Source organism: Centruroides vittatus, unplaced genomic scaffold, assembly GCF_030686945.1.
Source record: "Centruroides vittatus isolate TY-2023 unplaced genomic scaffold, ASM3068694v2 contig_439, whole genome shotgun sequence".
Taxonomy (NCBI): Eukaryota; Metazoa; Arthropoda; class Arachnida; order Scorpiones; family Buthidae; genus Centruroides; species Centruroides vittatus.
This window is the reverse complement of record NW_027122239.1, coordinates 3,007,279-3,022,439: the sequence shown is the minus strand read 5'-3', so window position 1 is coordinate 3,022,439 and position 15,161 is coordinate 3,007,279. Positions and strand designations below refer to the sequence as shown.

The window sequence follows — 15,161 nt, the reverse complement described above, 5'->3', positions numbered from 1 at the left end:
AAAATAAACACTGCAAAAACCTAACAAACCATAGTTTGTAGGTTTTTGCAATAAGTACTAATAATTTCACTATAATTCTTTTAGTTAGGATTAAGATGGTTAAATTTTTAATAAGCTGATTTCAAAGGTTCAGTGTTAATAAGATTTTAAATTACAACAATGATAGTTTCCTGTGATCCAGGGGCATTTTCTGGAGTCCTTATGATGCTGCAACACATCCTTGACACTAAAGCAATCAGTTTTGTTACTTTAAAATAAAAAAATATATAATAATTCATATTCCATGACTTCAGTTAGGTAAAATTAGGTAACTAAATAATTCTAAGGTAATTAAGTAAAATTCTCTGAAAAGTGACAGGGAAAGATGACTGGTTAATATCAATAAACATAATACCATGGTGCCTTGTACTTTGAATTTAATTTGTTCCAAGAAGCCATTTGAATTCTGAATTGTTCAAACTCTGAAGCAATTTCTTTCCATTAGAAATAACAGAAAGCAAATTAATCCTTTCCCAGGCCATAAACAATATTCATTTTGATAAACTTAAAACAGAAATTGTACATAATTTGGTAAAAATAACACAATTAAATTAAAAAGAAAGTAAGTCAAACTTGAAAAATGTACAAATATTAATCATATAGGTAACCTTTGCTTTATTCCAGTAGAATATTAACAACAACAAATGTTTTCAAACAGCTTGATTGCCCTGCTCTAGGTCAGTTACAAAGGTGTTCCATTTAGAATACTTATTCTATAACATTCTACATTTGAACTCAATTCAAAATTTAAACTATTTTGGAATAAACAAACTTTAAACTTTACCGGATTAAACTTAATATAAAATTGTGTAAAATATATTATTGATAAACACTTCATTGTTCAATTGCGTTGTTATAATAATTTTTCCCCGGCTTATCATAAAAAGTTTTCCAAGCACATGATAATGAATCTGCATCTATATTAATGCACTCCTGATTCAAGGCTGTTGTAAATATCTCTAACATCTCTAAAAATTTAGTTTCTTCTCTACTAAAACAATTTTTAATTAATGCTGCTTACTCCAGTTTAGCTTCAGTTCCTGGTTCCAAAACATAGCATTGTTTGTTTCTCTCTCTTAATATCATATTTCTGTTCTTTAATCTTGTTGTTAAGAGATCTGTTTGTGGTTCTTACATAAAATTAAATTTTTGTCAAATCTGTTATCTGTTAATGGAATGCCATAAATTTTAGGAGCTGTGGCTCAATCTATAGTAACTTTGTCACTTCATAGCGTTTGGTACACTGTGCTATTCCTTTTGTACGCCAAATCTATTCTTCCGTTATATGTAATTTCTTTATATATAGGTTTCAAATTCTCATATTCTACTATTATGTTTCTAGACTCAGCTGGGGTATCTTTTTTGTCCTGGGATGATATCTTGTCATACATACAAGATCACTTCAAAAAGTTTGCAGAAAAGCTATTTATTTTCTTAGTGAATGGAACTACACACATTTAGATGACATTATCCTCAAAGTATTGGCTTTCTGCAGCAACACATATTATGCAGTAGTTGTACAGTGATTGAAACACGTTCTGGAACCCCTCATTTGCGACTGTGCACATTGCACTTTTGCAACAGTGATCACCTCATTAGAACTGTTGAATTTTCTGCCTTTCGTGAATGTTTTCATCTTGGGAAAGAGGTGAAAATCATAGGGAGCAAGGTCCGGTGAGTAGGGAGGATATGGGAGACATGTAATGGAGTGTTTACACAGGTTCTGTTGCACATGGATTGACCAGTGAGCTAGTGCATTGTCATGAAGCAAAAACCAATTTCCCGAAGCTCACAGATAAGGTCATTTTTGTCTGATTGCCTCATGCAATCACTGTAGGATATCCCAGTACCATTCCTTGTTGACTGTTCTTCCCTCTGGAATGAACTATGATGCATAATGCATGAACTATGAATCATGAATGAACTATGAATCATAATGCATTATTATGCAGCTGTCTGGATGAACTATGAATCATAATGCATGATTATGCAGCTGTCTGGATGAACTATGAATCATAATGCATGATTATGCAGCTGTCGAAAAACACTTCTAACATCACTTTTCTTTTAGAGTGATTGAACTTGAACTTCTTCTGCCTGGGAGACACAACACGTTTCCAACCTGAAAACTGGCATTTTGTATGGGAGTTATACAGGAAACATCATGTTTCGTCACTAGTGATTATTCTGTTCAACACATCTGGATCTGCATCAACAGTGTCAATGAAATCACCAGAAATTTCCATATGCAATTGACAGTGGTCTGCTTTTAACTGTTTTGAAACAATGTGCTCGCAGATTCTGTGCATTTGTAGATTTGGTAAGAATGGTGTGACAGCTTCCCACAGAAATTTCACACTTTTCCATGATGGTGGCTACTGATCGATGCCTGTCTTTGTGCATAGTCTCCTGAACCTGCACAATCTTTATGTCGTTGCATGAGGTGAAGGGGCGATTCATTCTTTCGTTGTCTTCCACAGACTGTTTCCTGTCAGCAAATAGCTTGTGCCATTTGTACACTGTGGTTTTCTTCATTGCTATTTCACTGTAGGCTGTAGATAACATTGCCAGAGTTTCTTGTGATGTCTTCTTCAACAGGACACAGAATTTGATGTTTATTTGTTGTTTGATGATGGAAATTTTGATGATAAACATGAATCCAAAATCTGTTTTTCACCCTTTTGTGTACTTGACTTTTGTACATGTCATAATACAATTGTAAACATAAAAAACTCAATGCCAGCATCTTCTGACACTGCATTTCAGAATTACATACATTTTTTGCAAACTTTTTGAAGCTATCTTGTATATATTTTTGCTAAATTTTCTAAGTTTTATTGAGTATTCATGTACTATTGGTATTCTCTTTATGTGCTTAAGCTCTATGATTGTCTTCTCAATATTTGTGCAATGGGTAAATATCTTCCTAACTAATGATCTAAAAGCAGCTACTTTATATCTAAACGGATCATTTGAATTAGCTGGAATGAATATAGGAATGCATCCTGGTTTAAAATATACATTGGTATGTATGCTTTCTTCTTTAAATTTGATTTTAAGACTTCATTTTAATTTTAACATTTCATTTCAGTTTTGATTTTAATACTCCATTGTTTAATTGAGAAATTAGTTGAACAATGGAGTATTAATATAAAACTGTGTAAAATATATTAGTGGTACAGTTTAATTTGGTAAAGTTTAAAGTTTGTTTATTTCAAAATAGTATAAATTTTGAATTGAGTTTAAATGTAGAATGTTATAGAATAAGCATTCTAAATGGAACACATTTGTAACTGACCTGAAGCAGGGCAGTCAAGCTGTTTGAAAACATTTGTTGTTGTTAATGTTCTACTGGAATAAAGCAAATGTTACCTATGTGATTAATATTTGCACAGTTAAATGCCCTGATAATAAATTAAAACATAAAAACAATAAATAGAATATGTAAATACTGCATAATAAAATTAAAATTGCATTTACTGGTCGTACACAGTTGACTTCAACATCTTAAACATTGTTGCCAGATTTGCTGCACATGCACTACTTTTGTGCTTTGCAATAAGTTCCTTTTCATCTCAATTGTTGATATTATAATCTTCTTCTTACTTGTCAGACTTTATTGCTTCCACACACTTCTTGGATGCCATAATTAATAAGTAAACATGATATTGGGTTGAATAGAAATTTTTTGTGTATTTATAACATTTGTTTTTACTTAGCATAGATGTGTGATTTAATTATAACAGCTGTGAAATTTAACATATTGCTAATTTGAGATTGTATTCTTTGTTTAGAAGCTTACTTTACATTTGATTGCATTTTACATTGTGTGTACAATTTGAACTCAAGCAAATTTTTATCAAATTTAGTGTTCGAACTCTGAAGCATTTGAAGTATTAGGTACCACTAACTCAATACCAAAAACACCAGCAAAAGCTTCTATGCTTAGGGTTAGATTAGCTTTCGTATTGCATTCAGATTAACTTGTTTAGTTTGACTTCTAATATCTTTCCTTTCAAAGAACTAATCAATTTATTATAGTCTTTCCTTTACAATTAGTTTTAGAATGACAATGAGGACAAATATCTACAGGAGGTGGTAGCATGTTTGCACTGTCAGTTGCCATTTTCCAAAATGCATATTTCACTGCCTATACCGAATGGCAAGAATTGTTGACAGCCATTTAATTGTACAGTAATCAGCAAAATGATACTTACGCCAAATGTTACAATTATAATTTGCATCATTGTTCAGTACCATATTTTACTATGGACTCATATCCTTTCTTAATAGGCTGGCTTATACACTGGCTTTGTTCTTTATCCTGTACAGATTGTGGAAGAAAATACCTTTTATCAACACCAATGATTTACAATTTAACAGTTACACACTGATTAGTGGAAGTAAAGATAAACTTTCTGTGTCAGTGTGACCATGTTCTTTTATAGTGTTGGAAAACCAAGTGGATACATAAGCAATAACACTAATAAATACACCTTTCATCTTAAATTTATTTAGAACAAACATTTTGCCTTTGTTTAAAGGCCTTCATCAAATTGTTCTTAACAGAACATCAAAATATGTACAAGAACAAAAAGGACTAAAATTTTTAAATTATAGAAGATTGATAGAATTTAAAAGATGTATTTCTTACTGCTGTTCTTACATAACCAGTTACATTACAAATAAGTGTTGGTTACTTGTGGACATCAATCTATAGGAATAAATTCTAAACAATTTTCTTTTTATAAATATGACTAAAATATTAAATCAGTGGTATGCAATTCCATTCATTGTTCAAATTCTTACTATGAAATCATAAATAATGAAGCTCTGATTGTAAAATGTTGAGTTGGTAGTTGAGATCTAACACAACTCACCCCAAAATTCAAAACAAAAATGGAAAATAAATAATATAAGTAACTAAATATAATTATTAATAAAAAATTCCCACATTTTATCTCACAAGTTCACACAATTGTCATACACACATTTATATAAAATGGCTATAAATAGCTACAATTTAATACATAAGTATTTCTAGATCTTATCAATTTTAGTGTTAACTTGTTGATCAGCTTGAACTTGAGTCAGATTTAAGTTGCCAAGGTGACTTGACTTGGGATATGACTTGAATGCATTAATATAGTGAAATGACTTGACAAAAAAAAGCTTGCTACTTTTTAAAAATAATTTTATTTCATTTTTCATTTTATGCATTTTTGATTATATAACTAATGAATGTAGAAATGTTAGTAGTATCATTAATGGGATATTTGTATATCTAGTGATTAGACTAATATTACTTAAAGCAAGGATTTTACCAATAAATTTTCACAAAAGATAAGTATATCCTGAGATTTTAAGAACAGAATTAGTAAATTCTATTATCCCCTTTGCCATGTTTGTCAAGATTAGTGCCCTAATTACATGTAATCTTAAAATGGTAGAATGCAAAATTGCTAATGCTGGATTTAAAGTAGTCACTAATTCTGTGACTAAGTCATTAATTCTGTGATTCATCTATTGTTGAAACAGGTTTAAATGACTTCTTATTTTTTCCACTTTATACTTTGTGGATACTCAGGAGGACCATTTTTCCATATTTATCATAGTTTTAACCAGGCCCACAATGGGGTGGCTGGATGGTGAGGGATGTATTATTCACGAAAAATTCCCAGGGTTTTTTGACTATCCATATTCAATGCTGGTCCCCAGAGCTGTAGGTTGATAACTTCTTTGGCCATCTGGCTGTTTAGGTCTGAAAGTTTTTCCAGAAAATGACTTGAGACTTGACTTATGACTTTTAACAACTTGAACAAGACAACTTGAAAACAAGACTGATATTAGAAACCCCTTTCTCTGATTTATGACTTTATCATCTGATTTTATATCTGAAATCATTGAATCTATCAACCAAGAAAAGTTCATTTCTTACCAATTTAAGAGTATAAGTTATCATCTAAAAATAATAATTTCATTGAGAGAATAAATCAGTGGTGCACCTAAGGTGGCCAAGGGGTCTGGCACTTCCAAAGAAAACGGAAAACAAACACTAGAAAACTTTCCAAAAATCATTTTTAATTAAAATTTATTTTTTTTTATTTATATTGTGTTGTGTCTTCTGTTTCTATACTGTTTGTGAATTAGTGGTCACATAAGGTGAAAATTTTATTGAATTCACATTAAAAATGTTTTTGCCCGTTCAACTCTGCTCCCTGAGGTTAAATCCTGATTTCCCTTAGTGATAACAAAAGACTATCAAAAGAAGAAATCTTCAGATGGAAATTAACATTTTACTAGTATTTTAGTTTTTTTTTAATTTTAACAACTAAAAAATAGTCAGATTTATAAAAAAAAGGGAATATTCTTCCCATGAGTTACAAGAAACATTAGTCCTTTAGAAGGTCAGTCAGATCTAACTAGAATCTTTAATCATATTTTGTTCAATGTCAACTCTTACAAATTATGCAATATTTGAATTGCATAATTTGTAAGAGTTAACATTTGGTTTGTTAGTTTCAATGTAATTATGATACATTGCAACCTGTTGTAAAATTTTTTTTGTCTATAACACAAAAAAAATTTTTTTATTAGTTTTTCATTAATGTCTGTGTTCTCTTGTAACTTAGATTCTGTCAACATTATTTTAGTTTGTTTAGACAATAGACTATCATGTACAGTATCTTTCTAAAGCTGCAAGACAATATTTTCTTAAACATATTTTTGAACTGAGTTCAATCATCTGATGCTGACATAGTTCCTATGACATTTGAAAATTACCTTCTAGTCTAGAAGTCTTTAGAAAAATGAAGACTTTGTGAACATTGTCTCTTTGTAGTAGCTGCAACAAATTATTGTAATGAGTCATTCAAAGGGCTTCAATGCAGTCTTGAATTAACATAGAGCACAAAACATTTTAAAAACATAATGTGTAACTTTAAAATAGAAAAAAAAATTATGTTCAAGGTTCAATCTAAAAAACAATTGCAAGCTTTGTTTATCAGTACACTGCACTAACAAATAGTGGAATTAATGAGAATTCTTACTTTTAGAATTTTCTATAAGAATTTAGAACTTTCTTGAATCCTTTTGTTACAGTATGTAAAAGTTTCATTGATTTTCAACCAAACTTAATAGTGAAATAAGAAATATGGTAAAAACAAACAAAAATTTAATGATTACTACTCGAAACTTATCAAGGCTGCTTGATCTGAAAAAATATGGCGGTAGTCCCAGAAGTACCCTAACATATCTTTATTTCTCAACATAGTCTCCTTTTAGCTCGATACACTTTCCCCAGTGATGCTCAATAGCTTCAATATCCTGTTTATAGTAAGAACTGTCGAGCTTCTCAAAATAGCCATCAACCACAGACTCCATTTCTTCATTGTTGGCAAATCTTTTACCATCGAGCCATTTTTTCAAGTTTGGAAAGAGAAAATAATCTGAGGGCTAAATCAGGCAAATAGGGTGCGTGAGAAAGAAATTTGAACCTTAACTCATTGATTTTGGCCAGATGTGTGAACTGGTGCATTGTCTTGATGAAACAACACTTTCTTTTTCACCAAATACTGCTGTTTTTTCTTGATTTCATCACTCAAGCATTGCAATAAGTTTGCATAATACTCTTCGTTGATTGTTTTTCCTTTTTGAAGATAATCAATGAAAATTATCCCATGTACATTCTAAAAAACTGATGCCATGACCTTGCCAGCAGATGGAACTGTCTTCACCTTCTTTGGAGCCAATTCTCCCCTTTTATGGTCGATTTACACACAACAGTGACGTGCCGGCACAGTGCAGTAAGCATTGATAAATATCAAAAAAGCCAATCAAAGTTTCATGTACGACACTTGTATGATTGATAGAATACAGATCACATGTCGTAGATGAAACTCTGATTGGCTATGTATGCTATTTATCGATGTTTATGCACCAAACAGTCACTGTGCCGGCACGTCACAGTTGTGTGTAAATCGACCCTTAGTCCATTATTACGACTGTTCTTTTGTCTCAGGTATGAAGTGATAGACCCATATTTCATCCATGGTTATGAATCTACTGTAAAACTCTTTTTTTTTTTTTTTTTTTTTTTTTTTTTGCTGCAAAACATTGCCAAACACTCAATTGAAATGTCCTCATGATGCTGTTTTTTATTCCATTGTGAGTAAATGCAACACCCATCCAGCACATAGCTTTCTCATGTCCAAATTTTCAGTCAAAATGCGATGTACAGCACTTTTTGAAATGCCTACCATGTCTGCTAGCTCTCGCACTTTGAGTTGACAGTCATCCAATACCATTTTGTGGATTTTCTTCATCATTTCTGGTGTGGTCACCTCATTTGGTCAACCACTGCGATGTTCATCTTGGCAGTTCATATGGCCTTGTTTAAACTCTGCCACCCAATATTTTATTGTTGTAAACGAGGGAGCAGACTCCCCCAGAATAGAATCTAGCTCAGCTTTGATATTTGGTTGGACTGAGACCTTTCAAATGAAAATATTGTATCACATAGGGTTTCTCATTTCCCGGTCTTTTGCTTGTCCCGGAATCCAGGGATAAAAGTGAACTGTTTCCCAGGATCCCGGGAAATCCCAGGACAAAATTAATTATTTTTAAGATATACAAAATGTCATGAAATCAAATAATTTAATTATTTTTCGTTTTTTAAAGTAATTTAATACATTCTGCATCCTCCAAAATCATATTAATAATGCTGTATAAGATATGTATTAAAAATTACCTTTGAATTATGTAGAAATTTTCACAAATAGAAAAAATTTATTAAAGTTTGCTAGAAACTGCATACAGCAACGACAAAAATGCCTTTGAATTGAGTTTAAAATTAAAAAAAATGAACTTAGATCAAACTTCTAACTTAGAAGGTAATTTTTGAGTTTTTAAATAAAATATAACACAAAATATTGTAAATTTTTATAAGATTTTAAAAAGCAAAGATGGTCAATACTCCGATCACTCAATCTGATTCTTATTTTAGTAATGAAAAGTCTTGCTACCGAGAATGCTTTTACCGATTCAATCTTTACTTCCTCAGCAGATTACTTACAATAATACTCAAACAGCAAAACACTTGCTGAGCTTACTGCTATCTTTAATTTCTAACGTTTTCAACCTAATTTTTATAGGTCATCTTCAGGAAAAATTTTTATTACATTTCCACATTCGAACATAAAGCTTTCAAATGCTTGCGACATTTAAAACTTTTCGAATCTTTAAAAATTTTGACGGTTTAAATAATAATGGATTAAACCTTAAACCAACTATAAACACATTAAAAACATTACTAATCAACAAACATAAAACAATATTTATTTATTTATTTATTTATATCAAAAGTAGATTAAACTAGTTAAAGCTGCCATGTCCTTTCTACGGGTTTTTTAATCCCATTTCTTTTTCTATTATGTATTTCCATGCCATTGGAAGATTATTTGCGTCTTTTGCATTTAAACATTTGTCTTCTACCTTACTCTTATATATCTACTTTTTCCATCCCTAACGCAATCGTCGGGGAATGGACTGCTTTTACTATTCTCGCTTCATCCCATTTTACGTTGGCTCCTTCCGCTTGTCCCATGATCGCCAAAATGGTGTTATTATGCCCTTTTTTTACATCATATTTGTGTTCTTTTATACTTGTTGCCAAATTACGTCTAGTTACTCCAACATAATCTTTTGTTGTCCCTAATTGCTCATTCTCAAAGGGAATCTTATAAACTCCCGCCTTATCTTTCATTCTCATTGCGTCCTTATCATTTCTAAGTAATCTGTATATGCTTGGTGCTCTTTTATAAATCATTTTGTGTCTTTATATTTACATAGCTCTTCTATCACTCCTTTCATTTTTCTGTCGTACATGAACTTGCTGATCCGATCCTCTCTATTAAATCCTCTGTGTCCATGCTGTTTGTAACTCTTAAGCAATCCTTCTATTACGTTCGCTTTATAACCTAACTGCTTTGCCACTTTTTAAATTCTGTTAATCTCCTTAATTTGATCTCGTACGTCTGTGCAATATACCTACGCCCTTTTAATAAGCGCTTTAAATGCTGACATCTTATATTTGAACGGATCATTCGACCATGCCGGTATATATAGGGGCACAAGCGTGGATTTTAAATACACTGATGTTTGTATACCGCCCCTTTTAAACGGCATGGAAATACACAATAGAAAAAGAAATGGGATTAAAAAACCCGTAGAAAGGACATGGCAGCTTTAACTAGTTTAATCTACTTTTGATACAATATTTATTTATTTATTTATTTATTTTATGTTTGTTGATTAGTAATGATTTTAATGTGTTTGTAGTTGGTTTAAGGTTTAATCCGTTATTATTTAAACCGTCAAAATTTTTAAAGATTCGAAAAGTTTTAAATGTCGCGAGCATTTGAAAGCTTTATGTTCGAATGTGGAAATGTAATAAAAATTTTTCCTGAAGATGACCTATAAAAATTAGGTTGAAAACGTTAGAAATTAAAGATAGCAGTAAGCTCAGCAAGTGTTTTGGTGTTTGAGTATTATTTACCGATTCAATTGATGTGATTGGAATCATGTTTAATGCATTTAAGAGAAGACAAATATTATGTGTTTTCATCTGTATCCTGAAAGATTTCTAGTTCATTTTCGAGATTGTAGTACTTCTTTTGTTCTCTAGTATTTTTGATTTGTCCACTTCGGCTGCATTAATAGAAAGATCATAGCCCAATAATTCGGCAGTTCGTTTGTCTTTAATAATCAGGTTATGAAGAAAAACTTCATACTTACAGACTTCATACTCGTTTGTATCCTTGCCCAATTTGCACAACTTGGCGTTACGCAGTTATTGAAGCTACTAAGCATGGTTAAAAATTAAGACAGCATAAGCACACTTATTCCAGATATTACTGGTAAAGAATTTTGAGAGTTCTGCCACAAATAAGCTACGTATTGATTATTGACCATTTGTGACCTGCCATAACAAACAAAAGTTAAAAAAACTAATAAGTAGGTTTAAAATTAATAAATACAAATGTATTCTGACAGTTTATGAGTTAATGATACTTTCTATTTGCAAAATTTCCTCAACCTTAACATAAAATAAGAAAAAAGGGAATTTTTAAAAAATTTGCGGGATTTCCCGGGATAAGGAAAATTTTCCGGGTTAAAAAAACAACCGGGATCCCGGAATCCCGTTTGAGAAACCCTAGTATCACATAACGATGACCAGTTTTTTCCATGTTTACAAATTCACTGAAATCATTCACTATTGATGGCTGTCAAACAAATACTAAACAACATAGCATCTTCAAAAACTTCAAACTTAAGCTTTATAAGGTTGGTACTTTCGACCACAGTAATTTTTTTTCAAACAACTACTGCCATCTATACGTCAGGTTGGGTACTTCTGGGATGATCCTCATACAAAGAAAAACTGATTTGCCTTCTTTAGAAGCTCAAGAACTGTGTAAAGTTATTGGACAATGCTAGAACTGGAAGACTTTGAAAAACAATAATTTGATTTGAGTGAATTTTATAATGAGGGAATTGATCTCAAATGTAAGAAAATATGTTTAGGAGATTTCTTGAAAATTTAATACGGAATATGACATAGAGTTGATGGGCTGTTAGTTGTTATCTGTGAGCTGTTGGATTATGAGGATGAGTTTCAGTAAAAAAGAAAAAGAGCAAAGAATTGAAAAGCTAGTGTTGCAAAAAGAACATATCATTTGAGGAGTACAAAAACAGTCCAAAGTGCTCTGATCTGATTAATCTGTTTTTGTTGTTTGAAAGTAATGCCCCATGGGCTCATGCATATCTGGTATGATAAAATATGGAGGTGGCATGATAATGATTTGTTTTTTATTCGATGGAAATTGGGCTACTTAGGCTTATTGGAGGACTGTGAATACCCAGCTTTTCAAGGACATCTGCCAGAAAACAATGCTACCTTTAGTTTTTATGGTGAAGGGTGGATTTATCAAGGGAATAATGTTCCAAAACATTGATTTTGATGACCTAGTTTGTCTTTAAAGCTGAATTTAATCAAACATGTTTGGGATGAGCTGAAATTCTTATTGGAAAGAAGGCCATAAAAATTTTAAAGATTTGTTTGGAGATCTGGAAAGAATGGAAAATTGTTTCCTAGCCAACAATTGATAATCTTATTGTATTAATGCCTGGTTGCCTTATAACCTGAATCTTATTGTATCAATGCCACTTCTGTCATAAAGGCTTGTAGATATCCCCAAAAATTAAAAAAGAAGCTTGATTTTGTCATTTCAGTTACTTTTTAATTGTATTTTATAGTTAATTTATTTATTTATTGATAAATTGGTGCAAAAATTTTATTTTGAAAAATTTTGCATAACTACTACACAATTATTTTTTTATATAATTATTTTAAGTTCACATTTTCCTAAAATTTTACTATTAATTTTAAAGTTTTTATTAAAATATAATAGTGTATTTGCTTTGAATTTATTATAAGATATTTTTTAATAAGTAACACTTGAAGCAATATTTGTTGTTGTTGTCTTGAAACAAAAGAATTACATTAATACTTTACACAGATATAAGTAACAAGTAACACTCCAAAACTGGAATTGTATAAACACAGACAACCAAACCAATACCAGCAGCTATGTAATTAATAAATAAAGAAAACATTTACTAACGTTTTCATCTATTTAAAATAGACATCATCAGGTATATATGACAAGAAAAAAACAGCTAATATAAAAATTGCACGCATTTTACATGTTCGTATTGACTTCATAAATGGAACACATTGTACTTATAATTTAAAATCATGCATGTTTTAAAATTATATCCTGAACCTTATACAGATGTAAGTTATTAGCATTAAAAGCAGCATGTGTTGATTTATTTTGAAATTTGTATCTGAGATAAAACTAAGATTTTTATATGCAAATTTATATACCGTATTTTACAGACTATAAGATGCACCTTAATTTTTAAACAATTTTTTTTAAAAACCTATAAGACGCATCTGAATTTTGGAGGCAATTTTTTGAAGAAAAAAGTGGTCTTATAGTCCGTAAAATACGGTACTTAAAAATGTTAATATACATAAGGAGTTTTGCTTGAAATTTATTATTGTGTGTTTCTATAATTATATTTTATTTGTTAAATTAAAAAGTATATTCAATAATTTTTAAATAGGTTTTTGTAATTAAAAAGGGTAAAATAGATAGCAAGAAAAAAAAAATAACAAAGAATTCTAAAGTTAATTTTAACAGTCATGCAATTGTAATATAATACTTTTTTGAAATAATAAATTTGAAATTATTTTTATATGAATTATCACCTTTTATACAACTATTGAAGTCTTGGAATAATATATAATGCAATTATTTGTTTTGAAAATTAAAAATTTATATATTTAAAATATAAATTACAGTAAAATAAAAAATGAGTGTTCCAGAAATGCTATTAAATTATTGAATTTACTTTTGGGGTTTACTGTATATTAAATCCATTGGTAACAAATCATCATTTGAAAATATCAAAAAATAAATAAATGAGATTTTGAAGAAGACTAAATAAAAATTTAAATATATAAATATTAAAAAGATTAAGAAAATTAAAAGAATTGTTATTGAAGAATTAAGGAAAATAGAAATGAAAGTGATTTTTAAATCACTTTTAGAGTTATATTAATAATAAACTTATTGACAATTATTTTCTTAGGAAATGATGGGGATGCAGCACAATCAGCAGAATTTAGCAGTAATACCACCTATGTCGCAACCACCTGATATGGTGCCACCACCTCAAGAAATTATGGATATGGGCATTGGGGAAGGACAAGATCAAATCATAACACAGCCTGTAGCAGGTGAAACTAAAAGAAAAGGGAAAGGGAAAAAACAAACAAAAATCAAGACTAGACCTAAAAGTACAGATTCTTTGCAGGTAAATTATAATTTAAAATCTATTTTGACTTTTGAAAAATTAGACAGCTTTAATTTTGAATTTATATAGTAAATAAATTGTTTTGTTATCCTGCATTATGTATTTCTTAATGTAGAGTGAAAATTATCAATTTATTTAATTCTATAGTCAGTAAATTTTGCTTATAAATTGAATTTCATGAAATTCGAGTATTAAGAAAATAAATTCTAATATTGTAAATTGCATATATAATATTTAAGAAAGTTTTAATTTTGAAATTATTTTGATTTTCTTTAATTTGTTAATATGATACCAAAATCCTAAAATAGATCAGTAAAACAAAAATATACACTGAGTTAGTACAAAAGGTTTTATGTAGTAATCATTCTTTTAGGTTTATATATAAAGAAAATAAAATATAGTGAAGTAATTCTAATAGCATATTCTTTGGTTTAAAATAATATAAAATTAATAATTTGGGGCATGCTTTGTAAATAATACAGTAACTTATATAATTCCCAAAATTATTTTATATTATTTTATTTATTGTATTGTAATTTTTTTAACTGTATTTTTATGTTTATTTTGTTAATATCTATGTTATTTTCTTATTGGCTACCATTGTATTTAAATTTGTGTGATTCTATTTGTTTTTGAATGTTTTTACATTCAATTCAGTTAATTTGTTTTGGTTCTAACTGAGAAAGACCCATTGACTCTGGATCAAAAACATTTTTAAACTATCAAACATTTGCTGAATTCACAAGGTATCTGTTCACTTAGCATTTAGTCTTATCCAGTTTTTTACAAGTTTAATGCATCATTAAATTTATAATTTTTGTTTTAAGGATTTTTTTTTTAGTTTATAAAAGAGTGATTAAAATTTTTTTTTATTGCTTGTTAAAGTTGGACTTAATTTGTTTATAGATTTTTTATATTTTTTTATTTTTATATTGGAAAGATGAGGAAATTTAAAAGTATTTCATAAATATAGCAGTTTAGAATTTTGGAAAGAAAGTTTGTTAATTTAACCAAAATTGCCTGTATTTTTAAGAAATTATGGACTAACAACTAGGTTACAAAATATCCTTGATTAATTATGCTTTATTTAATAATACTTTATTAATTAATAGTTTGTATTGTTAAAATCTATATTGTATGTTTTATGATTTTAATCAATTATTTGTTGATAAGGTGCA

General features: G+C 29.7%; 1 protein-coding gene across 1 annotated transcript in view; it reads left to right on the top strand.

The window, feature by feature from the left end:
• Positions 1 to 15,161, top strand: part of LOC136977036 (chromodomain-helicase-DNA-binding protein 7-like) — a 187,579-nt gene that overhangs the window by 63,242 nt on the left and 109,176 nt on the right. The window contains 1 exon segment of the mRNA XM_067272465.1: positions 13,759 to 13,983. Coding sequence (XP_067128566.1) covers positions 13,759 to 13,983 — 225 coding nt within the window.